The following is a 27,799-nucleotide window of genomic DNA, read 5'->3' as shown; positions in this document are numbered from 1 at the left end:
AACAGGGTCTTAGACAAAGATTTGGGGGCAAGAAGTTTAGTGGGGAAAGTAATCCCCAGAGGCTCAAGCAGGTGGGTGGGAGAGTGAGGCACAGAAGGAAGGAAAGTTAAAAAGGATTTCAGTGCTCTTGTTTCCTCTGTGGCTGGGCTGATGAGCTTCCATGTGCTGAGGATCCTTTGAGAAACCATGTAGAAGCAACTCAGAAAGACATATTCTTCTGATGGATGAGAAGCAGGTCATTTACATAGGATACCTGCCCCCCACAGGCGTTACTGCCCCTACACTTCCTGGCTACCCAAGAACAGGCTGAGTGGCCTTATGGGACTTTGGAGACAAAGTCCTGAGTCCAAAAAACCCGGGAGGCACACACATGAAGTGGGAGGGACTCTGGCAGAGTGCATGGAGCTGTCCACCGGAGCTGCGCTGAAATCACAAGGGCTGCAGGGATGTGGCAAGGGTAAAAAAGGATCTGCTACAAACATGCAAAGTATTTAGAAAAGCTCCTGGTGTGCAGAAGGTGTTATGTTGTGTTCACTGTTGTGTTGCTAATGTTAACTCCAGCATCAGGTAGGTGACTGCACTAGGGACATTTTAAGGCCCCTTCCACGTGGTATGACTGCATGGGTTTTCCTTTTTATAAAATTCTGTGGTATAGTCACAAGTCCCATGTAGGATTAAAAATATTCAAACATTGTTGTGATAACATGTAACATTAACAAACACCACTTGGTAGGTCATTTACCTTGGACCAGATAATAGATGGCTTGGGAATTCCACTTGCTTTGCATGGTAGAGTTACTGGAATGCCTTCAATTGTGCTGAGTACCTGCTGCCCATGCTGAATGGTTGGCAGAACTGAAAAAAGGATGCAATACTCAGAATCTGAGCATCTGTTGTTCCGTTTAGCCTCGTATGTTTTAAAGTTGCACGTTTTTAGGATAGACTATGTATTTGTAAAAACTAGCTAAGACAATATTTTCTGATAGAAATGTAGGGTAACATGTAAGTAACTGTAATAAAGTAAAAACAGTAACTATAATCTGAAGAATTTAATAAAACTTTAAGTTAAGTAGTACATTATGCATAGCAAGTTAACTTTCCTAACAAAAATAAGACTGAAGAAAATCCATGTTTTCCTGGAAACTCGAGGTAGAATTACATCCTGACAGTTACACATTTAACCAGACCTTTCATCATTGTCCCTTACCCATTAAGCTGCAGTGAGCTGACGCAAGCCCACTGTCACAGAAATGGACTGTTTAACCGCTACACATTTAATATCTACCTATTATTCACAGGAACTACTTAACAAGTTACTAAATTTAACCTAGAAATAAGGATATGTTTTCTTAAAAGAAATTCAACAATAAAATTTGCAAGGCCTTAGGTGTTTACATTTAAAAGACTAAAATACCAGAATCTAAGTCAGTAGTTTTCACTAAGAAGAATAACATACCTTTTGACTTTAGAAAGCAACTGAAGAATTAACATTATATGAGCAGAAGCAAAAGGAAAAGGAAGACTTAATGATTACATTCTGTGCATATCTCAATGAATCATAGGCAACTAGCATATGAAAAATTATCAATACTCAATGTTCTCAAAATAATGAATTTGATTAACAAAGTTCCCAACATGAAAGTTCTTAACATAGTGCAAGGAACACAATACAAGCCCGATATATACCAGGCGTTTCTTTTCCCTCCCCTGGAAAGATGACTGGAATGGCTTCCTAGGGTTCATGCACTCACTGAGTCTCTTGCTTTGGAGACAAATTTCTCTAGAATTATCACAGCTACCTGGGAGGAGAAGTTTGCCAGAACAAGAGATACCAGAGACTTCCATTTATAAGCTTCCCTGGAAAGCTTAGCTTTGCTATACCCTGGTATTTTCCTAAGGCTAGGTTTACTCTTTAGATAATTTTTCTTAAAAAAAAAAAATTGGCCAAAAATCCCAGATACTCTACATCAGGCTACTCTCTAAAGCAACATATTTAATTTCCAGAATCATCATGGAAGAGTCAACTCTCAACTCTACTGTAATTTTGTGGCTACATTCAATAAGCCATTTTCTTAAATGCATATTGAGTTTGACAGCTATTCGGGAAAGTGGCAAGTTTAGGCATTTTCAAATCTGATGACATCTGTCTGTGGAAAAGCTGTTTCTTTCCAGATTGTCCACCTACATAAATCAAGATGACAAGTGAGTGGTTTGCCATTTTAATTTACATTTTTATTTGCATGCATTAATTCATCCTTTTAAAAACTGGTCATTGAGAGCTTTTAATGAGTATCCTTAAAAGTGGAGAGGCAGGGGGCCCCTGGGGGGGCTCAGTCATTAAGCGTCTGCCTTCGGCTCAGGTCATGATCTCAGGGTCCTGGGATCGATCCCCGCATTGGGCTCCCTGCTCCGTGGGAGGCCTGCTTCTCCCTCTCCCACTCCCCCTGCTTGTATTCCCTCTCTTGCTGTGTCTCTCTCTCTCTCAAATAAATAAAATCTTAAAAAAAAAAAGTGGCAAGGCAGAGTCATGAAGCAATGGCAGCGCTAATTAACGTGCATACGGAGGTACAGAAAACCTGTGATACTGGATCATATCATATCCAACTCAAAAACTCATCTGTCAGCTGAATGGTTGCTCGATTTAGTTCCTGTCAAACGTCTGGGTTGATTTTTTTAACCTTAGTAACTAAATCAGTTACTCATTTTGGACTAAGATGGATGAAACGATGTCTTTTTAGCTTTTAATTGTCAACATTTAGTGCATCATGATAAACCGCATCACCAGTTCATCTCCTCGCCCCTCTGATCTGGCTAACATCCCAGCTAATCACATCACCCTTTCACTCAAGTAAAAATTAGCCTCAGAAACTTTCTCAACACAATATTCTATGGAGGTGACATGATTATATTTCTATACTAGATTCTCAAGCCAGTCCATAAGCACCCTCCAGGAAATCAATGGACTGATTTTTTCTAAAAGTAAACACAACTGTATTCAATCTGGCATTATGCATTTATTCTTTTAGGCAATAATTTAGTATTACTTTAATATATCTTTAAAATAGTATTTCTTCAAGAATATTCATGCGATGTTGGTGGGGCTGGTGTAAGATTGAGAGAGGCAGAAGAGACTATTTACAATGAGACACAGACATTAAAAAAAAGAAGATGGTCTGCAACCACTGACAATTTCAACAGACCAAGCAAAATGTGGAAATTACTGGATTCTCCAACTCATGTCCTAAAAAAAGGATGAATTTACTAAAAACAAATGTTCTGTGTTACTTTCATCTCTGTACACAGAACTATTTTTTAATACCACACTTAAAACAATGTTGCAAAGTCTTTAAAGAAAATATACAAAAAAAACTTGTGACAATTTCTTAAACTATGAAGGTGTCACTTGTTTATTGAGATGTAAAAAGTTCGTGACTGTTAGTCACGAATGGAAAAAGATAGCTTTTGGATTTTCTTATTTGTGACCTTTTAAGTTATCTAACATGCAAAAAGATTGTTTGGAGCACATGAGGTGGCCTTTAGAAAAGTTTAGGTCATTTCTAGCTAACACACAAAGGGGTCATTAGTAGAATATGCTTGTTGCACAATCCAAAAAGAAAAGGCAATTTGGATGGAATAATAAGTTCAGCTTGCCTGAAATTAAAATGTATTTTTAAAACTAACTCTTTGAGAACTGAGTTCACTTTTATCAATTAAGAAATCACTTACAAAAGCCCTTGGCCAGACTCAGCTGGTGACTCCCAATAAAGCCTTTTTATGTATGTAGGAAAGGGAATTCTGGAAACAGCCTTAACAATGTAAACAGTGTTCAAGAAATAAGGCTTTTTGTTAAGAATAACAATTAGGAAAAAAGTCTATTTCTTACAACTAGAAGACAGAGTGATTTGATTTAGAGACATAAACCTAGCTTTGAACATGGTTTGGAAAGAATTACAATGGGTGTGTCTCTTACCATGCACATCCAGAGTGGTAGTTTTGTTAATGGTTCCAGCAACATTACTGGCCACACAAGTATATTTGCCTCCATCCTGAAGGCGAACTCTTTCAATATGGAGACTCCCATCACTGCGTACAGTGATGTAAGGATTTTGGACCAACTTAAAGAAAAAAAAAGTCATATTTAATTTAAAAGGTAATCTTTCCTAAGCCAAAACCAGATTTGTTTTTTTTTTTTTCCCAACTGGGTTATTAAATGTCTTATAACAAAATATTTTAACAACCTTAAGGGAAAAATGATGAGCACAAAATGTTACCAAGAGTAGAATCAATTATATGTCATCCTGATATACCACCAAAAATTACACCTACTAACATCTGTTGGAGTTATGCACATGCTGGAAAAAGGATGTTTCATGTCAAGTGATGTCTCTGTTTCGTGTCTCTGTGCTTTTTGTTATCACTCAGGACTCAAATTCCACTAGTCATTTTTACTTGTTACTAATTTGTTATTTTCCAAGAAGACTATATTACCACTTGCAAGCTATTTGATATTTTTATTTTGGCAAATAGACATTCATTCAAGTTGAGAGAATGTGATTCATCTCAACACTCACCCTTTTCAGTGAAAGATACAAATATTAGAGGCAATATATGATATAGGAACTGTGTCAGAGAAGGTTGGCAATATTTTCTGTTAAAAATGATACTCTAATTGTGCCATTTATGCATTTTGTTCAATCACAGAATACCTTAGTGCTCAAACAGTATCATCCTTTGTTATAAGGGCATTTAATTATTGAGTGAGGTCTACTAATTTTCCTCAGGATTTTATGCAAATATGTACAATTTTACATTTTATTCCATGGAGTCAATTCACTTCTAATTGGCACTTCAAAAAGAAAGCAAGTCTAACTACCCTGGAAAATGGAAGGAAAAGTGCTCTTAACTAGATAAAAATTTATTGCCAGGGATAGCATGTTTGCAAAAAATTCCATAGAACTGTGAAAATTTTTTCACATCCTTTCATAATCCAAAGTTATATACTGAAAAACAATGACACAAAATAGATCCACATTTTTAAATAGTTCATGATAAAAGATACAATGTTTGAAATTAATAATAAAGATTAATAAATGGAAGAATTTTATGAAATAATATTTATTACATCCTACAAAGAGGATATAAAAATATTTAAATGCTATAAAAATAATTTTCTATTTGCTTCAGTTTTTACATATTCTGAAGAGTTTATTAGTTGCACTGAATTTAATGCAAAACTATAAAAATCACCTATTTCTCCATCTTATTAATTCTGAAATAATATAAACAGCATAAACATGTTAATACTGAAAAAAAGTTTTTCTTTTGTATTTTTGTATATTTATTAAATTGAAATTTTAATGGTTGGAATAAATTGCCTCTTATGCAAGAAAATTAGAAATGTGAATGCATGGATTTAAAATGTTCTTACCATGGCTGAATTCTTAAGCCACCGACGTTCTGGAATGGGATTTCCAGCCAACAGAGCACAAGGCAAAGTAAGCTGCTGTCCTTCAATGACACTGGTCACTGAAGGGCTGATTCCAATGAGTGGAGCAACTAAGTCAGAGAGAACCAGGTATTATCAACTCTATCTTCCCCAAAAGGAAGACAAACATCCTTATAGGTCAAGATTATGCTCTTTAAAAAATTGAATTTTCAAGAACAAGATTTTTAAATATAAATGGGTTTGAATTGGAAGACAGAGATAAAAGACCCTTCTAAGCAGAGGGAATGGCAAGAGGGCAGATAATAGTTTGGAGCAGAGAAAGTAAAAAAGAATTCATCTACGGCATGGAAGGCCAGAGATATCAAGCCAAGAGATGTGCAATGTATGCAATGGACAAATGGAAAGGGACTAAGAGCACTTATCAATTAAAAAAGTGGGATCATCAGAACCATTCTCAGGAAATATTAATCTGGAAACTGTGACTAAGACTTACTGGAGAAGGGAAAAACCAGAAGGGATAAGATCAATTTGGAGGCTATCAGAACAGCTCAAGCAAATAAAATGAGGTGAACTCTCTTAGACGGAAAAATGTTCTTTTCTAGGAATTAATTAATAAATTTAACACAAATCAAGGCAAAATCCCTAGATATCCGGTTTGGAAAATTTAAATATATGTAGATGAATAAAGGGAGATATAGAAAGAAAATTTTATAAATGCATATTAATGAGAAACAGGCACTGACAGATCTAAAAATCACATTAAATGCTGTAATAATTCAGACAATGTAATACTAATGCATAAATAGAATTCCAAGGAATAGACATAGGAATATAAATTTAACATGTGACCAAATGGGTATTTTAATAAGTGGGAAGAGAATATTCAATAAAAGATATTGAAACATATGTCCTACCACTTGGAAATAAATGATATTGTATCCTTACCTCTTACTATATCCAAAAATAATTTCATGTGCCATGACTCTAATATGTGTATGTATGTATTTAGATTTAGATTTAAATCAATTTATTCAAGTTGACCTTCATTTCTTCAAATGGAAGATAAGGAACTTAGAGCAGATGATCTGTTAGGTTATTTCCAGTTCTAATATCCCATGAAATATGAAATAGGGTGGGAGACAGAAGGCTAATTTAGTAGTCAAATATTTACCTGTTGTTTTTTTGTTTAAAGTGGCAAAGGCAAGAGATGATGTAGTAAAAGAAGTCTGATGACTTGGAAGAGCATGATATGTAAGCACCTAATTGATCTTACCAAGTCCTGTCACTGTTATTGTTGCCTGGGACTGGATCTTTCCAAACTGGTTTTCAGCTTCACAAATATAGGTTCCTTTATCATTTGCCCATAAATCTAAACAGAAGAGATCGTTTACTCATTTAATACCATCGATGAAGCTTAACTACGTTCCAGGCACTGTGTTGAGATTTGTGGGTGGAAAATGAGTGGGTACTGTCTTCTGGTAGTTCCCATTCTATGGGAGGAGACATACGTAAAAACCAACAATCATACCACAGTGTGATAAATGCTGTAATATGCATTTCAAACAAAGCTGTGGGAGCACAGAGACAGAAGAGACTGACAGCATGTAGAGGACTTAGGGGAGGAGTCGCAGAGCAGGTAGGATACAAGCTGTACCTTAAATAGCAGGTAGAATAGGGGAAGGGCAGTCCAAGCCCAACAGGCTGCAAAGACAAAAGCATAACTTGAAAAATCAAGGTCTGTTCAAAGAATGGAAAGCTGCACTACCAATGTATCTTGCAGTACCCCCTGGGGGCATTTTGAAGGTTTGCAAGAGAGATTTTTTTTTTTTTTTTAGTTGGCCCAATGACTGGGGGAGTATATCGGCACTCAGTGGGCAAAAACTGGGGAGGCCATGCAGGGGGCAGATTCATGAAAGGAACAATTAGCCCAAGTCCAGTAAGACTTTTGAAGACTCCACTAGAAATTCATGGATTTGATGACTTTGTTTATAATTACATGGTAATTATATTTATCAGTCCACATTTGAGCTGTCAAATTCATGGTAATGTACCTAAACATGTATGTACATTATGTAGACATTGCCAGGGTATTTGCCTATTGAAATACCTGTTGTTTCAATAAAAATTACTTTATTTTCCTTTGTACTACATTTTAGGTATTAAAATAGTTTTTACTATGTAGGTAGATCAAAAATATAGACTTTGTTTCAGGATAGTAAAAAGGGTATTACAAAATATTTTTAATTAAGGAGGGCATTAGGGGGATCAGGACGAAGACTACTAGGTTAAAGGTTGCGTGGATACAGTCAGGAGACAAGCTAAAGACATAGTCTGGTGCCTTGCAAAGAGTGTGGCTTGTCTTGTGAGCAATAGGGGAGGCAACAGAAGATTTTAAATAGGGAAATGACTGTAATCTTTGCAAATATCTTAACTAAATAAGCACAGTGTTATCTACTGACAAGATTTGACAGAGAAAAACGTAGCTTTCCATTTTAAACAGTTCCATATTCTCTCAGATAAAGAGCAGTGACAAAGCTTCTACTCCTCTGTTAACCTTTTGCATGTAACTGCAGGACTGCATCTGGTAAACTCAGGCAGTGTCCGCTCTCAACGACAGCAAACTCTCACTTGCAAAGGAAAATTCAGCAAATCATCTGGTTAATAAAGCACACACTGTCTCAAGATATTTTTCATATTATCAACTCTTGGACTAATTTGTGTAGACGTACATAACACAACAGAGAACTGTTTCTAATCACTATTTTCCTTCTAGAGAGTTTAATTCGGACACTTGGGCAACCACTTGTCAATACATCATTTTATTCTTCCCTTTTTACATCTGATTTGTTTCAGGTCCAATTTGTTTCCTGTTGGGCTTTTCTCATCACTACTATCACCCCACCTGCATAACTCTGTGAGCCTCCCCATTTTCCTTCTCATCTTCCCATCTTGCAGAGGGGTTATTCTGAAATAGTATTTCATGTGCCTTTTCCCCCGCAGTGACGCTTGGAGGGTTATTTTCTACCTCATCAAAAGCATTTCTTCACCTGCATATTCCAAGTCCTGCACAATCTGACCCAGCAGGTACCTTTGTGGCCACTTCTTAGATGGTGGGTTGTAAAATGCCTGAGTGAGGGACCCCACGTATGACTTCTGTCTTCACCACAGAGTCTGGCCCTGAGCTGAATGCTAAAGCACTTATAATTACTTTAATTTGTATTTGGAAGTTTAAGTGGCTAATGGATGTTTAATATTTAGTAAACATGGAAATCAGTTATTGGAGACTTGCTACAAAATAACCCCAAAGATGCAATTACTCTTTAAAAACCAGTTAATCGGCTAAATGATTTTATCACTCTAGTGCCATTATTCAAACATTCTAAACATTATCTTTAAAAAGTACGAAGTGTTTACAAATATCTGAATGCTTAATAGATTACAGGCAAAATTTTTGGATGCTGGAGTGTTTGACTTTTTTTCCCAATCTTCTGCTCCAGGTAGAGATCACTTTTAATCGAGGAGCTTCCATATAGAGTCCCTATGCGTATGGTTATGTATGGTTGGTCAAAAAAAAAATTTCATTAAAGTTAACTAACTACTAGTAATATTTTACCTTTCAATACAGCAGTTGGTACAAAAGTCAATAAAATGTGATCACTTATCCACCTAGAGGCCCAGGTGACTCTATTTGCAATAAGAAACAGTGAGATATGAAGAAGTCACATTGCTTCATAAGCCTTTATGATATGACATATGACATCTGAATAAAATATAACTTATTTATGACAATTCCAAAATATAAGAATTCAATACTCTTTTAAAGGGAAATGCAAAAAACACAAAATGTTGGCAAGATCAATTCACAATTTTAAACAGACTAATCCCTATGTATAGAACATGAATGTATATATGTACATACTTGTATAAAATATATTTCCTTTAACCTACTTGAAATAAAGAGAGCTCCTGTTCTTAGTTGGCTGATGGAACTCACTGAAAAGGGTCTTGAGAAGATCGGCATGCTGTCTGATCTCTGCCATTTAATCTTTGGTTCTGGATAACCCTGAACATAGCAAGGTAATGTCACATTTGAGCCAATTTCCACAGAAACATCAGCAGGTTCTTGTATGAAAACTGGAGGTGCTAGAAGATATTTAAAGCAAACAAACAAAAAAAGGTCATTGGGGTAGTATATAGGCACATTAAATATAAACTTAATTATTAAACTGTCAGCAGACTGAATCTGAATCAAGGTATTATTCACATAATATTGTAAGTTTACCCTTTAAGTATTCCTGGCTACCACTGAAATAGCAGGTATTTCTTTTCTGCTTTATAAATGAATAGAGGCACAAAGTAGTTCAACTATTTCCTTAAAGTGATAAATGATGAAGAGAATGGAATTTAAGAGTGGGAATTTAAATCAAGATTACTTTAAATAAAGAGAATCTTTCATTTTAGAAATTTGTTTTCAACTTCAGTTTATGTCATACTGCTCAAATCTTTGAACTTTCTTATAAATAAGTTTGCCTTGCAATGAAATATTTTTTACACTTTCCAAAACCTAACTCCTTTTGGTCAAATTTTTAAAGAACTTAATTTATACCAGAGCTCATTCTTTAATCGATCACTGTATAACCAGCTAAGAGTATTTAATCCTAAATTATATCCCTGTTCTAGATCACATTCTTGCTTCTCAATACTTTTCACCTTTTTTTGTTACATTTTTGAGTTAAACAAATATGAGCTTGAGAATCAATAATAAATTAAGTAACAGAATATAGTATCTGATAAAAGAGAATAATGAGACCTTAATATTTTACAGTTAAAATCTGATTCAGAAATTACAAAATTATAGATCAAAAGGCTACAGTTATCCACATAATTTAGATAAACACAGAAGCCAGGAGGAAGAATTAGAAATGTGTCATAGGCACAACTTGGAAAACATGGGAAGGCAACACTGGAGAAAGCTGTCAGCAAGACCAAATAGATGAGGCTCTCAATATGTCTATCACCCAGAACTTAAAAGTAATGATGTATGAGATATAAGACAAGGAGAAATATATAGGATGCTAGTAGAGGTAATTCATGAAACCTGCTCATGTAGGATTCTTTTTTTAAAAATTTTATTTATTTATTTGAGAGAGAAAGAGAGACAGAAAGAGCATGTGTGGGAGTGAGGGGAGGAGCAGAGGGAGAGAGACAAGCAGACTCAGGCTGAGTGTGGGGCTTGATCTCACAATCCCGATATCATGACCTGAGCCAAAACCAAGAGCTGGTTGCTTAACCAACTGAGCTACCCAGGTGCTCCCTACTTATATAGGATACTAAGAGGAGGAGTCAAGAGAGGGCTCCTTGATAATGTCAAGGTTAAATATTGCTTAGAAATTCAACTATCACTTACAAAGACAAGGACTGTTGTTGAGTGCTTTCCACTAATTTTCTCATTTAATCTTCACAATATCCCTATGGGGTAAGTACTATCATTACTCCAATTTCATAGATGAAGAAACTGAGACAAGATAGTTAATTTGCTAAGTGTCACATGGAATTGAAGGGTGAAGGTAGGATTGAAAACTAGATTGATCCTGGTAACAATTCTTTGTCATTTTATTAGCCTCCCTTTTTCTATAGGTTCTTACAACTGCTCAAAGTCAAGTTGTTTAGCAGGCTAATAAAAATGGGTGCAGAGATCACTTCTTTCCTTCTCATTGGGAATTCTGGGACTCGGATGTACAGTTGACTCCCGAGCAGCCTTGGTGCTTTATTAGCCTGGCTAAAGGACATCCTCTAACTTTGCAGCCTCATCTCCCATTCCCCCACAAAAATCTTATTTTCTGGACAATTCGAACTCTTCATTCTTCTCCAAACAAGGATTGACCATTTTCATATCAGTATCTGCATGTTATTGCCATCCCTTTCAAATGCAACGTTGGCTCTTGATCTCTGGCTATTGAAATACTGACAATTCTTTAATCCAGTTCAAAAGGTCCCTCCTCAATACTATCTCTCATCCTCCCAGATAGACATGATTTCTTCCCTATGTGAGGTTTCTGAGAACTCATTCTTTATCACTCTCATGGCAATGGCCCACATGCTGCCTTTTATTAGACTAATGTTTGATTTTCCCAGAGAGTTCATGTTTGCAACCATATTTTATCTGTTTTGGCAACTAACATAGTACTCTGTGCATTATTCAAGGCGGCTATATATCTGTGAATGATTGAATCAATATTGTAACATTTCAACAATAATCTAGTGTGTGCATTTGTATATGTGTGTAAGTGTATGGTGATGATAACACCCTTGATCCCACACATTTGAACTTGCACTTTTGAAGAAAACATGGCAATTTCAGAAGCCCTATTGTTTGTTTATTAAACCTAAATGAAATTAAATTAAACCCACAATTGAGTACCATGTTTTTTTTTTGTTTTTGTTTTTGTTTTTTTTAAAGATTTTATTTATTTATTCATGAGAGACAGAGAGAGAGAGAGAGAGAGAGAGAGGCAGAGGGAGAAGCAGGCTCCCAAGGAGCAGGGAGCCCGATGCGGGACCCGATCCCAGGACTCTGGGATCATGACCTGAGCTGAAGGCAGACGCTTAACCATCTGAGCCACCCAGGCGCCCTGAGTACCATGTTTTTAAAAAGAAGTAGTGAGGCCGTGTTTAGATTTCTCTTAATCCACCTCTATGGGAATTTGGTTTATAAAAATAATAGGCAAAATAAGTATATTTAGAAAATGATTTATAAAGCAGCTCATTGTTTGCCTATCTTAGGTGTAAAGGACTAGTTACTTTTCTCTAGAGTGATTAGTAATCATTTATTCCAGAGCCGGTTGCTTTTCTGAAAAATAGACGTGAAGTATAAAAGTCTCAGGATGTATTAGGTGCAGAGTGTGGGCAGGTGGATGTGAAAATGGGGCAGAAAATAAATTCCAGAAGAACAAAAAGACATGCAGAAGCCTGGGATTGACCAAGTACTTGGGAAGAACCCAAGCTTACCGACACAACAGAACATAGCCATCAGTGAAAATGGAGACAAATTAGAATTTTCAGAAGTAAGAAAGCCAAGAACAAACTGGACTAAAAAAGGATAAGCAGAGTTCAGATTGTGCCCATAAAACTCAATTAAGACAGAAGAAGTCATCTGTGGTGAAGAAGCTTTGGGAACAGCGTCAGGCACAAGACAAGCAAAAGGTTAGGGAATATACATACTGGTACCAGAAAACAAAGCAAATGAGAGGACCAGGCACTAGGTAAGCAGCCAAAGCAGCATCAATGACAAGCAAACCTCAAACATGAAGCAACTCCTAACTCAGGCCAAGAAACATTTTAAATACTTCCTACTCCTGAGTGTGGCCAGTTCGGACTCCAAGAGAATTACATTGGGTTGATGGTAAACAGATTAAAGGGACCAGGGAAGGGGCAGCAGTGATTGTAGTACAAAACACGGGACTTGTACAGGGGAGGCTGTGTTGTTTAGAGACATTACAGTCCATTAGGTGGTTTTGAAGGGCAGTTCCATTATTTCTTAGTCTGTAAAATGGGAAAATTATTTTGCCTCCCCCAGTCTAAATCTCTCCATGAACAAAAAGGAGGTAATAATATTTCTTATCTTGCATTGTTAAAAGAGGTAGTCTTCATTAATCATTTAGGCATGTAGTATTCATCCAAATATTAACTATCGTTGGTTATAAATATTGTTAATTTTTTAAATCTTAGCTCCGAAATTTAATATATCTATTATTAATTTCAATTTGTTTGTGCATACAGTCTGTCAGGATTATGCTGGGCTCACTGGGATCCCCTAAATATTTGTGTGCAAATCCCTTAAGAACTCAGGGTATGGCTTTGTGGTCACCGACAGATATCTTCACTTTGAAAATAGAAAAGTTACAAACTTTTCTGCTCTAAAAGCTATTCCATAAAATTATTCTAGTTCCTTTAGTGATAATTAAATATATATCCACTAAGGCAACTCTTGCATTATATTAGTCAAACGGAGATTATCTTTCCTAAAATGGCTGAACACACTGTTTTGGTTCTACCAAAGCACAAAACACAAAACCACAGTCTAAGACTCAAATCCTGAGTGGTGTGGAATACTGCAAATAAAATCGCTGCCAGGCCAACTTTTTGTTTAATGTAGCCAATCTTCTTCTCTTCCAAATGACTTCACAATTCACTACCTCTTTTTAAAAAAGGATGAAAAGCACTGGTAACTTTCCCTGCTGACCTGAAATATCCATAACTCAGAGCCATGATAATGAGAAACAGGAAAGAGGAGACTCACTACAAGAAGCTATAACTCAACAATAATATTGAACAGCTTTTTTATCATTGTTTTTTTGATCTAGTATTGATGTAAGGTAATACGCCCACAGCTACAATGATAGGGATAAAGGCATGTTTTTCGTTTTAAGTCATAAGCTACTTAAATTTATGCCCAATGGTTTTGGAACGCAAATGATTAATTTTACGCACTACTACTAAAAGTAGCACTTGAATTATCTCAGGCCCTTTTTAAAAAAAATCAACTTGAAACAGTGACTTTCATATTAAAAGCCCAATGCTTAATCTTAAATACTATGCCATTATTATATGTGTATTTCTATATTATTTTTCAGGACTCAAAGAATCAAAATGACAATTCAATTTATGAAGTTCATGTATTTGATACATGTGCCATTCGTGAGGCAGATGGGACAGCAGCAACCACTGACATGCTGCATGCATGTGGGTGGGTAATGATGTCTCATTTCATCTTTACAACTAACTTATCAGGTGGGTACTATTAAAAGTCAGGCAGAAAACCCAGTCTCTCTCCAAAGGCCATTCTCTTAACCACTGTGTAAATTCTGAGGAAACTTTTGGGTTTTTTTTGTTTGTTTGTTTGCTTTTAATTCTAATAGTGACAACCACAACCATCACTCCAACTGTGATTTGCACAGGCCTTGGCAGTGACACCCTGTATCTGCTAGGATATTTAACCATAGTTTTATGTGGACAGACAAGGTCTAACCAAACTTCGTGAGCTAAGGTAATCAGAATTCTAATGGTGAATAAGGAGATTGTTAAGGCATAACAGATGCATGCATGGTACTAATGTCAGTATTAAGTTATTTGGCAACTTAATGATCAAAGTTATAGTAAGGAAACAATTGAGTTTATGTTAATGGCTCCATCAGAATGATGACTAGGATAAAAGTTGAGAGAGCCATTGTTTTAGAAAAGGTCATAGAGAGTGAAGATCTTGAATAGGAGTGAAGATAACACAAAATTCAGTTCAAAGAATGAAGGATTAAATACAAAACATTTGTTAGGATGTTTCCTATTTCAATGCAAGTCACTCCAGGACAGATAGCCCTAACCTTTACATGGTTTTTCACTAGTCAAAAGAGAGAACCTGGAAAATCCAGAAGCTAAAAAGATTATCAAGAAAGCAGTAAATAAGCAAAGAAATGTGTACACTGTTTAGATTTTCTACAGTCTTGGAGAGGGGTGAGGGTGTCATTCCGCTTTTGCTGGGAAAAATTACTCAGGCTAATTCGTTCTTCCTCTAGAGCTAGACAACTCTAGAAGAATGTTGGGTAAATATAAAATATCTGGGCAGGGAAGAGGGAGAAGCAGAGCTAGAAAATGTTGGGAATTTGAAACACTGTACTTGTATATTTCTTAGAAACAAGAATTCTGCATCAAGTGATCCTCTTCATTTGGGCCCTACTTTTCTAAAAGGTTTCCTTGTGTTTTAACTCTGCTGGTAGATTCAGATATCCTCCACCCAGAGATTCCAATCTTATTTCCAAGGCACTTCTCTTAATAACCTCAGAGCTTAGTCACGGTCAAATACATTTTGCTCTGCCCTAGTCAGATTCTACTGTGGTCTTTGTGGCCATTTCTAGCTTTGTCGATTCTACCCCAAGGGCATAATCACCAAGAATGCACAGTGTTCAGACAACCCAGGGGCAAGGAGATCATAAAAAGATCCTAAGAGGAAAAAAATTAGTTTATATGAAACAAAATATTAAGTTTACAGGGCCATTATATTCATTTAAAGAATTAAGATAGAGCTAAAATGTTTTGTATTACTTTATTCTAAAAAAAATATGCATTTTCTTATAGTTCTTAACTTTTGTTTAAAAAAACAGCTGAGGCATGAAAATCATCATACATAAATGAAAATGCAATTTAACAAAATGTCGTATTTTATAAGTTTAACTGATGTAAACGTTTGAATTATCTGTTAAAATTAAGCTGCCAGGTTCCTTTTCATACAAAGCAAGCTCTGTTTTATATCATGTGTTACCACACTATGTAGAAAAATATTTTTTTTTTTTTTTTAAGAAACAGGAGATGGAGAGACAAAGGAGGGAGAACCAAACTTCTTGAGTAATCTGATGATAGTTGCCATGCATATGCTGTATCCTTCACGATATGATTGACATTTATTTGTAATTAGTACATTATTTTATACACTGAGGAATCATTGCTAGTAAATTTTTTTTTTTTTTAAAGCAAAAGCACAATCTGCTACCTTTGCTATCATCAACATCTCCAAATTATGGTTTAGGGCCAAAGTCTAATTTCTGGCCTCCAGATGTTGATACTTAGGAATTTTGTGTCATCCAACTCCTGTTAGGAAAGTGTTTGGCAACAGATGATATACCAGTGAAGCCTATAGTCTCTGACGTGAGATAACCTGGGTTCAAATATCCAGGCTCGGCCCTTCCATAGATCTGTGATCCTGGTCAAGTTACTTAGATTTGCTACACCTTCATTTCCTTATCTATCTAATGGAGATAATTATAATACCTTCCTCTTAGGATTGTTCTGAGGGTTTAATGAGATAATGCACATACAAGGTCTTAGCACAGTGCATGGCACATAGAAAGTGCTTGGTAAATACTACCGTTATTATATTAATAATCTGAAACACTAACTCTAATTTGTCCATTCTGACAGATATTTCCACTCAGTTGTTTCAAAGTTCTTAGCATGGAAAAAAAATGAACATGTCTATCAGAGCTGGGATGCTTACAGCCAACATCCAGAGTTATCTTGCCAGCAGCTCTTCCAGCATCATTGACAGCTACACACATATAATCACCAGCATCCAGGTCTTGAGTTTCTTGAATCTTCAAAAGCCCCAAAAGAGGGTCAATAAGGAGGAATGCTGAGGGCCTCAGCTCAAGATCCCCTACGTCAAAACAAAGGGAGAGCATTAACTAAAGTATTTACATAGTTTACTCTGGTATTGGTTTGATTTCAAAACTGCTGAAGAAAACGGACTGTGAAGTTCTCAAAATACAACACAGACACTTAAACAATGTTTATGCAAAGAAAGAATGAAGTGTTTCTTGGCACTAAGCTGATTTATTAGTCTGAATAATTCTATGGGCTGACCGATGGCCAAAAATCTGGCCCCAAATATTTTCTACCGTATATGTACCTAAATAAGAATGAACTCTTCAAAGACGCACCAGGGCTCTGGGAAAGGATGGTAGCTGCCACCATGGCTGTGTTAGGTAAGACAGGAATGGGAAGATGAAGGTTGAAGAAAGGTTTCTACCATCTTTGTGGCAGGATGAATTCCAGTTACCCAGGAAGTGCTTTAGGAGACTATGGTGTTCTTAGTTCGGTCAATGACCAGTGTTTTGGTTTGCTGAATGCTATCAGTTAGATGGTATCTTGGGAGAGGTACAGGCTACCCGAGAGGCTTCTGAGGATGTCTAGCGAAGAAGCAACCGCAACTATCTGGAGAGGATGGGGAAGAGCTTGTTGGTAGAAGGGGAAAAATGGATGAGAAATTTCTTGACAATGGCCAGAGAGAAGTGTTTTATATCAATCTCTCAGGATACCTTTACTAAATCTGTATTATTCAACCAAGTTCTTTAAGTTGTTATGAGTTTCTGGAAGAGGCAGGTAGGGAATAAATGTGTGGAGGATGAAACCATGCACTGAGTTTGACCTTAGTGTGAGGCTAGAATGATGCTAGAAAAATTAGTGTCTGAGTTACCTGTGTACGCTGTGTGTCCCCGCAGCACCTCAAATCTCCTGGGGACCATTTCTCTCTGAAGGCAGGCAATGCCTCAACTAATCTGTAAGTTACACTTAGCCTCTCCTTATGTTTCTCCTCCTTCAGGGTGACGCCTCTCTTAAGAATGAAATTAACCATGATGGCCAATTTCATAAAAAAATACCCAGTGTCCATAGCTTTTTTTGTTTTTGTTAAAGGGTAATATTGAACTTTTTGTGGGGGGGTCCTAAAATCTTCCTGGAAGTTTGAAGGTCATTGCTCTTTAGGGGTTCATAGCATGCCCAGATGTCAAGTCTTAAAAAATTGCTCTCCAAAATGTCATGTACTAGCCTAGCCATGTGCCCTGAAGACCACAGTGGTAATTCTCTTAGCTTATAACAAAAAAAAAAAAAAAAAAAAAAAAGAGAGAGAACTCCAGAACTAGTAATTCTCTAGTATACTATAAAAATCACCAATCAACAGACTCAGGGCAACAAACAGACAATTCTCTTTTTGTTTTTATAATTTTTGGGAGCAGAAGGGGTCAAAGGAGCCATAAATTTGAAAACAAAACAAAAAAAAATTACATTAGCAACCGTCAGTGCCAAAAATAAAGTATTTTTTCAGTATTCCAATATTTAAAACCCAAATCATCCTTTTAAGCTTGCTACTACATACCAAGTGAGAATAAGAGAAACAACCAAAGCTGTGTCTATGTGCCTCTGGGAAATTTTCATAAATAAAAGCAGATGATGTTGACATAAACTTTCCTCCCACTAAGGGAGAATGCGATGTGACCTAGCTGTTCATCAAGTATTAGAATGTTTGGACTAAAATGCATTTAGAATTTTGGAATTTACTTCTCTCCTATTTCTTTTGTGTATGTCAAAGGACACAAGAGGATAAAATCAAAACCTTTTAGCTAGTAGCTTTTTTCAAAATAAAAATGTTTAAAGAATAGCAGCAATGAAACAAAATATAAATTGGGAAACACTGGTTTAGTCAAGTTTGCATTCTGATCACATTTTGATAATCTCTCCTTTCTTCATTTCGACTGAAAAATTAGTCACCAAATTATTTAGAAACCATAGAGAAATATAGAATTTTGAGATGGAAGTGAAATAGGGATTATTTAGTTTTAATATTAGATAAGATTAAAAGAATGGTATAAATAGTAAAATATACAAACTTTCCTGACAATCTATGCTAGAATTTAACATCATTACCACTAAAGAGGGTTCTCTTTATGCTGTAGTTTAAATTCTATTCTGGTCTCTGTGGATGTAAGATGAACAAACAGAGAGATCATTATCCCTGGCATGATATCCTTTCAAATAGCTGATGGTAATTAGTGGTTCTCAAAAATGTTTGTCTCAAGACCCTTTTATACTTTTAGAAATTACTGCGGACTTTAATGAGGTTTTGTTTATATGAACTATATTTATTTGTATTTAGCATTTTAGAAATGAAACTGAAAAATTTTAAATGTATGCATTTATTTTATAATAACAAACTCATGATATTTTAACATAACATATTTTATGAGGAAATAATTATATTTCCAAAAACAAGAGAAATTTAGTGAGAAGAGTGGCGTTTCACATTTTTGCAAATTTCTAGAATGTCTAGCTTAATAGAAGACAGCTGAGTGCTCATCTTTGCTTCCACATTATGTAGCCTCCAAAAACTCCACTATATTCTCATGTGACAATGAATGTGATAAAGACAAATAATATCTTGGTATAATTAGGAAAATAATTTTGATCTCTTAGATTCCCTGAAAAGAATTATGAAGAACCCCCAGGGATTCCTGACTACACTTTAAGAAACACCAATCTAAATTTAAAAATCCAATTTATTTTACCAGAAATATCCTCTATGCAACATTTTAATAGTGTCCCCAATTCTTTTTGAACCCACTGTATGTTGCTTATTTCTAAAAATGAAAAATCCAAAATTTTGACGGGTATTTGTACTTATGGAATTCCTTTTCTCTGATGGTCTGAACGGAATACAATTTATTAATGGATAGTGGTTGCCTGGGGTTTGGAGCAAAGGAAATGAGGAACTGTTGTTTAAATTGCACAAGATGAGTAAATTCCAGAGATCTGCTGTGCAACAAAGTGCCTATAGTTAACAATACTGTATTGTACACTTAAACATTTGTTAAGAAGATAGATTCCATGTGTTCTTACAATCAATCAAGGAATCAATCACCACCTACTTCATTCAATCAGAACTGTCAAAAAAGGGCGCCTGGGTGGCTCAGTTGGTTAAGTGACTGCCTTCGGCTCAGAATTGTCAAAAAAAAGGGTATGAGGAAAAAGTTATTTTTCTGGTTAAGGTGAGGTCTCTTCTTTACCCCTTGGTTTCCATAGGTAGAATTTTCATAACCTTCCTATCGTCTCATCCCTAGCAGAGGTGGAAAAGGAAAAACCAGCTGCCTCCTCCCCCTTTCTTTCTGGAGCCAATCTGCATGTAGAAGCGATTATCCTCTAGTTCTCTTCTTGATGGTCCAGACTCTGCATATGTAATAAATTGCTTGCCTGGGATAGGTAGGGCAGTAGGTTGGCCTGATTGTGGGGTTTATGACTGCATATTGTTGATGAACATTGGAGCATGTCCTCCAATATGGTCTGTCGGTGTTTAATGCCTACATTCTAGCTCTGTGGCTTCATAACTTGGACAGAGAAATGGGATATTATTTACTGGGTCTGTTGAACCCCAACATCTATGTTTGAGAGAACTAATAGGTAGTCAATTCTAGAATCTTCCATATGGTGGTTACATGGCTCCCTAACTCCTCCTTACCTTCCAAGCCATTTATGAGACCCAGGCTAACATGAAGACTACATTTAATTCAGAAAAGCAGACTCAGTTTTAAAAATAAGAGACTTTCTGTGTGACTCTGCTAGCTATGGGCAGAGAAGTCAGCAAGTTATATTACTTTTTTTAATTTTTATTTTTAACATAAACTACTGACTTTTAAAAAAGAGAAATACTGCTTCTAAAACACATTTTTTCTGGATTTATTCATGATGTGAGTTTGACATTGATTATTTCATTTGTAATTCAAAGATTTAAGTATTTTAAATAAGTAAAATTAGTGTATGTTACCTGAAATAAACCTAATTAAGAAGCAAATCCAGAAATGCTTTTCTTATCACAGAAAACATGAAGACTCAAAATCATTTAACATGGAAAACCATGAAAATGGCATTCTCTCCTAGTTTTCCTGTTTTTGATTTGTATTATTTAAGTGTTTGTTTTCTACATAAAGCCTTTCTTTTTCACCTCATGTTCCCCAAGAGTTTGAACCCGAGGTGAATTCATAATTTTGTGATTATGACATCAACCTGTTGCTATGGGGATGTCTGTGATTTAACAAACAGAATCATAACAATAGTTCTTTGTACTGTTTAGCATTTTTCATCTGAAGATTAAAAAGTATTTTGCAAACAGCATCTCAATAATCCTAGCAACCTCCCTTTTAGAGTGTTTGCGGGAATTTTTCTTGCTCATAGATTGGAAGAACTGAGACAGAAACAGAAGCGGGATGTTTTACACAGATATCTACTATCAGCATCTGAGCCTAGACCAGGACCCAAGTGTATTCTCACTAAGACAAATAGCACAGTAATTACTGTTATTTTATTATAGAATCACATAGGTGTAATCTTTATGTTACAAATGCAGGCAGACAATTTCCATGCTTGATAAAAGCATCTACCATGCACGATGAAGCCAACCACACAACACATTTGTCTTTCATTTACCTGTAAGTTTTAATGTTATATCTTTTTTGAGGACTTTATACAAAGTGTCCTTGAGAATCTAGAAAACTTTCTAATAGTGACAGCCATTATCTCTAAGAAAAGTGAACCGAAATCAGGAAAGTCATCTTAAACATTAACAGAGTATTCTTGGACCCTTTTCTACAGGAAACAATCCTAAACTAACAAAGAGAATGTTCAGCTGGATTAGCAAAGGCGAACTTTTCCTGCTTTGATTTTCATGGTCCTATAATCCACACCAGATGTCAAATCCTGAAATTTAGAGTTCAGAATTTTGAACTATTGTCTCCAGTGAGATCATAAACACATTTTATGGGGCTGCTAAGTCACACATCAAAACAAAATTTTAACAAATCATCATTTTAAAAGAGAAAACAAAACTAAGTGAACCAGACATGAACATACTTAAGAAATGTACCTTTGAACCATTTAACTTGGGGCGGAGGAATACCAGAGGTTTTACATTCCATAACTGTTGTATCCCCAAGAGCAACCAAGAGCTCACTCTGAACTACAATCAACTTTGGGGCTTCTGAAAAAAAACAAACAAGCAAATGGTTAATGTCTGGTCCAATGCGACATGCACCTTGTTTATAATTACACTAAATGAACCAGTTTAACAAAATCCACCAGTATTTATGTGCTTGTAGCTATTTCAGTGTTTAAAAACAGAAAGAGACTCTTACAATGCAAGTGTACATGGATGTATGTGATGAGAAGATCATTTATTAAGGTCAAATATATATATATTAGGCAAAAATAATTCTGATAAAAGAGTAAAAATTTAGGATATTAACAGAAAGGTCCTTATAAAAAAAGATAAAGAAAGAAAAATCTTAGAAATCTGAACACATCTTATAGAAGTAACAAGTAATATAAAGGAACAGAGAGAAGACTGATAGTAATAAAAATATCAAAAGAGCTATGATGGTAAGACTGATTTGGCTAGATTAAGACTTGAGGATAATGTAATTACAGGTTAATTTGTTGTAACATTTTCTGCATGATTTTAAGGATATTCATGTTTAACTACAGAGAGAGTTGCAGTCTAAGGCTAAAAGTTTTATCTATAAAAAGTAGAGTCGCCATTCCCTTTTTCCCTTTGATGCTAAATACAAACATTCTCTGTTTCTTTCCTCCCTTGCTTAATGCTTCATTCACTCATACATACATTCTTCTCTGAACTGTGCATGTTAGGACTTTCCAATTTTAATTGAGGTAGTTTTAAACAAAGCTAAGAGTTAACTTCTCAAAGATCATGTTAATCCTCTGCTAGAAAAATTTTGGTGATTTTATTTCATGATTCTCTAGTTTGGCTTTCAGAAATCATAAACTGGTGCAGAGCTCTCTTTTTTAACTTATCCTCCATAATGTTTCCTTTCCTATCACAAGGTATGAAGCTATGCTGATAGTTCTATACAGCCCCTACTCTCTCCTATCTTCCTGCTTTTGCAAAAGCCTAAAATGCCCTTTGCCCCAGTTCTTCGAATCCCACTCATTCCTCCAGATTGAGTTTAAATCCGGTCTCCTTTGAGAAATCTTTACAAATTCCCCAGTCAGAATTAATCTTCCTCTCTGCCAACCCTCACTGTAGTACTTGTCTGTCTGCTGTCTTACATTTCTCTATGTATAGCCACTCCCATTACACAAGCTCTCAAAAAGTAAGGACTTCATAACATACATTTTTTTATTTTATATTCCACAATCTTTAGTATTTTTAGATACTCTGGGGGATTAATAAGGTAAATAAGTGGGTCAACTATTTTGGCCTGTGATGAACCAAAATTCATTTTACAATTCAGAATCTCTTTCCACCCCCTTTTCTGCATTCCCACTGCCTATTTCCTCTCCAATCTTCCAAACTTACTTGCCATGTGCCTTCACTTCTGTCAATGAGACCATTTCTTTCCAGGCTTTCAGATTCAATATTTATGACACTTTTGCTACCTCCCTCATATGTACACACCAACTACAATTCTCAATTTTTATTTTAGCTTTCTTCCTTTCTTCCACTTCCAGTTTCACTACCTTACCATGAATGGCAGGGTGGATTGCTAGCCATTAATTATTCACAATTTACAAACTAACATTGAGCATGTAATGCCCTTGTCCTTTATTTGCTTAGAAAAAAAAACAAATTAAAAGAAATATTCTATTATATTGGAATATATGATTATATTAAAATAGATTACAATCCTATTTTACAATATATTACAATCATTATGTTATGGAATATTATAGAATGATTATCATGAAATGCATCTTCAATAAATGTTTACGTTTGGAGGTGAAAAACTAAAAATGAAAAGTGAAAATAATATGTAGACAGGATAAGTGACAGAAATGTTATAAACATTTAATCATAATAGAAATATTATAAAGTTTTGAATATAAGTGAAAAATATAAAATGGAAGTTGAGGTAAACTAGAAAGGACATAGAATTTATTAATATGTAAGCAAAATATTGCAAACAACAGAAAAACCATGGAAGGATAGAACTCTGTGGACCATCTGGGACTCTACCACAACCTGTAAGCCTCCTGGAGTTCTGTTGACTAAAGAAGCTATCTACTCCCTGAACTTTTAACTTAAATTAGTTACGGTATTTCCTTTAATCAATGTGTGAAATGAATAATAAATTATAAGACTGGGTAAAATTCATTCCTAATATTAATTTTCAGAAAAGTACTTTTAAATTGCTTGATATGATACTCATCCTATTTTCATTGCCTTTTTAAACTGATTATACTTGCCAATGTATTTGAGGGTAGAAGTCTGTTTGTCTGTTCCAGCTGAATTACTTGCCAGGCAACCATAGATCCCTGCATCTTTGGGAACTGCATTTTTGATAATTAAGGTACCTTCTGAGGTCATCCTATACCTAGGGATGAAAAGAAAATAAAATTGAAAATACCCTAATAATAGTATGAGGAAACTATAGCATCTTCCTTACAAATATCTTAGACATATTTTTGGTGCTGACTGTAGAAATTATTAATGTTGTCAATTTATAAACAGAAATGTAGTAGTGGTAGTAGTAGTAGCAGTAGTAATAATAGTAATAGTAGTAGTAGTAATAATAATAGTAATAGTAGTAGTAGTAGTAATAATAGATCCCATGTATCCAGTACTTGCTCTGTGCCAAGGACTGCTCCAGAAATTTTACATATTTTATTTTATTTTTATTTTTTTTAAGATTATTTATTTATTTATTTAATTGACAGAGAGAGGGAGAGACAGCGAGAGAGGGAACACAAGCAGGGGGAGTGGGAGAGGGAGAAGCAGGCTTCCCGCCGAGCAGGAAGCCCGATGCTGGGCTCGATCCCAGGACCCTGGGTTCATAACCTGAGCTGAAGGCAGTTGCTTAACCAACTGAGCCACCCAGGTGCCCCAGAAATTTTACATATTTTAAATACTCATAACAACCCAATGAGTTAGATACTATTATTATCTCTGTTGTACGGATGAGCAAAGGGATTATATAACTTGCCCAAAGGCAGTTAGTAAATGGAAGGAGTGGAATTTGCAACCAGGCAATCACACTCTGTGTGAATTGTTATGCTAAATAGTTCCTCCAAATGCAAACCTGAGAGATGGCAATACCTCCTGTCACGCAGAAAGTCAGTGGTGAGTCTAGGAATAGAATCTGGCCCTAAGCCCTCGTCCTCCTCAAAACCCAGAGAAATGGAAGTTCAATAGCTGGAAACTTCCTTACTTGTGTTCCACATGTTCATTACACTCTTTGCGCATGAGAGGATTCACTGTCTTTTGAAGTCATCCAGCAGATAAAATACATCTCAATGTAGTATGGCAAAAGTGAATAGGAATTGCAAAGAATGCCTGCACACATTTTAATTAGAGCTACTGTTCTGTCCTTTGCCTCTTCTCTCTCCTGTTAAATCCCAGGACCATATTTTTAATAGATTCATGAAAACTACACATTACCCCACAGAAAGTTTGCTATCCTCATTTAAATTATTCAAGGTAAACCAAGTGTTGTGGTGTCAGGTTTGCGACGCCAAGTATTGTGAAGCTCTTAGGCCCAGCTATTAAATGCAAGATTGAAGAACATCAAACTCTGTCAATTCATCATTTATTATTTTATGGCCATTTCCTGCCCTATTTAGAAGATCTAAAGCTGTGGATTTTGGTCAAAGCTCCCTTAACCTTAGGGATTTAGTCACATTAGTTTTGTCCAACTTTTGATTGGTTTTTCATCAATACTTCACTCAGTAAAAACAAAGAACATGATACAAACCCAGTACCTGTGTGAACCCATGATAAACATATCATTAATGGTCCAGGTGATCTTTGGTTTGGGATAACCTGTTGCAGAACACCTGATGGAGACCTCATATCCTCCTGTGAATGACTGATTCTTGGGCATCACAGTGACTTTGGGTGGTTCTGCAAACAGAAAGAAACATATATAGTGAAGCGGCAACTTACCTTGATGTTAGGAGCTTTCTGCATTAGCATATTTGTAGGCTTCTTGCCACACCATTATTTTATTTTATTATTATTTTATTTTATTTTGTACTTCCAGGAATTCGTTTATAAAAACAACCAAGTTGCAGTACGGCTCAGGAGATTTCTTCCCCAAAGCTGACAGGAGTTGCAGACTCTGCTCCCCTGTTCCTTATGGCCCAGGCTGCACAAGACTGGGAGTCTTGGTCCCTCCAGAGCCCCTCTTTTCCCTGAGAGCCTGATGCATGCTGTGGCCAGGACCCAGGAGCCTGCCTCTACCCTGCAGGTTCAGGGTGGAGGGCCTTAACTTCTGGCCATTTACCCTGATACCTTGCAGCTCAGATCAGCCCTGTCAGCCCATCTGAGCCCCAGGCCTACTCCTACTTCCAGAACCTGGATGCATGAGAGTGGATGAGGCCCTGCGCTCAGGGCTTGGGAAGGGTCTGGCTAACTCTCCTCTGGGGGACATCAGGGGACTGGATCTGAGGCCAGTCCCAGGAGGGGCCTGAATGAAAGCCAGGGGAGCTACAGGAGCAAGACACAGTGGTATTTGGCAGCTGGGGCAGGGGAATGGGGGAAGGGGTTTCCTCTGTCCATTCTCTAGCCAGGTCCTGCCTCCCAGCCATCCAGCCCCCCAGTCCTGCTCTGCCCCATGGCCTTGGTTACTAGACTGGCCTTGCAGTAACTCCATTCTCCTGGGGTGTCTTGGACATGTGGAAGAAGGTGGTCCTCATGGCCTGGGGACATCAGTCATAGTGAGGCCACTGGTGGTGATGGCATCCACCATCTCCACTTTGAATGTTCCTGAGAGGAAAAACTCCCTTTTGGGGTCACAGAAAGAGAAGAAGGTAGGGTACACCACAGAAATGATGGGCACCTAGACCTGAATTGCCAAGTAAAAGCATCTTTCTTGAAAGGTAGCAGGTCCCAACTGTCCTTCTGCAAATCCTCAGGGTAGATCCACATTTTGAGGTTCTCGCTGACCATGTGCTGGCCCATGTCAGACATCGCAGTCACAGTTTGTCCTGGAGCACTGCCAGTTGATAAAGATGTCCCCAAGACACATGATCAGGTCTACAGACCCCATGAAGAGAACTCCTGCTTGGTGATCTACACCCAGCGCTTGTAAAGAGGCCCATCATGTTCAGGACGCTCTGGTGGTTAGAAATGATGACACAAGGATGGTTCACTTCCAGCTTCTGGTGGCCCTCTGTCTCAAAGTGAAGGCCCCATATGTACTTGAAGCACTGGACAAAACAACTGACAATATTCATGTTCTCCACCATCTGAGTGTGTTGCTACAATAGGTCTTAGTGGAGACAGTGAAACAGAGCACTCAGTACAAGGTGATATTAGCTTAGAACTTGGCCATGCAGTTCAGCCAAATGAGCAGCAGCATGGTGGTCAATCACAGCAAGAGCTCCATGGCCAGGGCAGCACTAGGACCACAGACCTGCAGAAGTACCCTGGTAGACCCAACTGTGCTGGCCTCAAGCCCCCTCCCTGGACTCTGGCCCAGAAAGAGCTCTTTAGATGACTGTTATCGGGGATCTAGCCCAATTAGTACAGGGAAGGAACCAAAGGAATTTTATTTATTTTTTTAGCATTTTATTTTTATTTATTTTTAATTTAAATTCAATTAATTACATATCATGTATTATTAGCTTCAGAGGTAGAGTTCAGTGATTCATCAGTCTTATATAACACCCAGTGCTCATTACATCCTGTGCCCTCCTTAATGTCCCCCACCCAGTTACCCCTTCCCCCCACCCCAATCCCCTCCAGCAACCCTCAGTTTATTTCCCATGATTAAGAGTCTCTTATGGTTTGTCTCTCTCTCTGATTTCATCTTGTTTTATTTTTCCTTCCCTTCCCCTAAGCTCCTCTGTTTTGTTTCTTAAATTCCACATATGAATGATATCATACGATAATTGTCTTTCTCTGATTGACTTATTTCACTTAGCATCATACTCTCTAGTTCTATCCACCTCGCTGCAAATGGCAAGATTTCATTTTTTGATGACTAATATTCCATTGTGTGTGTGTGTGTCACATCTTCTTTATCCATC

At 36.6% G+C, this 27,799-nt stretch overlaps 1 protein-coding gene and 1 pseudogene across 1 annotated transcript in view; both read right to left on the bottom strand.

The window, feature by feature from the left end:
- Positions 1-27,799, bottom strand: part of HMCN1 (hemicentin 1) — a 467,830-nt gene that overhangs the window by 215,990 nt on the left and 224,041 nt on the right. Inside the window, exons 12-20 of the mRNA XM_028121561.2 lie at positions 25,529-25,670; positions 24,017-24,144; positions 21,681-21,794; positions 16,491-16,649; positions 9,395-9,589; positions 6,720-6,815; positions 5,429-5,556; positions 3,971-4,115; positions 743-855 (exon numbers count right to left, since the gene is read on the bottom strand). Of these exons, the coding sequence (XP_027977362.2) occupies positions 743-855; positions 3,971-4,115; positions 5,429-5,556; positions 6,720-6,815; positions 9,395-9,589; positions 16,491-16,649; positions 21,681-21,794; positions 24,017-24,144; positions 25,529-25,670 (1,220 nt within the window). The remainder of the gene's footprint in view (positions 1-742; positions 856-3,970; positions 4,116-5,428; positions 5,557-6,719; positions 6,816-9,394; positions 9,590-16,490; positions 16,650-21,680; positions 21,795-24,016; positions 24,145-25,528; positions 25,671-27,799) is intronic.
- Positions 26,396-27,004, bottom strand: LOC148162803 (1-acyl-sn-glycerol-3-phosphate acyltransferase beta pseudogene; annotated as a pseudogene).

Source organism: Eumetopias jubatus, unplaced genomic scaffold (genome assembly GCF_037043125.1).
Source record: "Eumetopias jubatus isolate StellerSeaLion01/CBP00866 unplaced genomic scaffold, mEumJub1_p1.0 scaffold_12, whole genome shotgun sequence".
Lineage (NCBI taxonomy): Eukaryota > Metazoa > Chordata > Mammalia > Carnivora > Otariidae > Eumetopias > Eumetopias jubatus.
The sequence above is the reverse complement of the archived record's forward strand: the minus strand, read 5'-3'. Positions and strand labels throughout refer to the sequence as shown.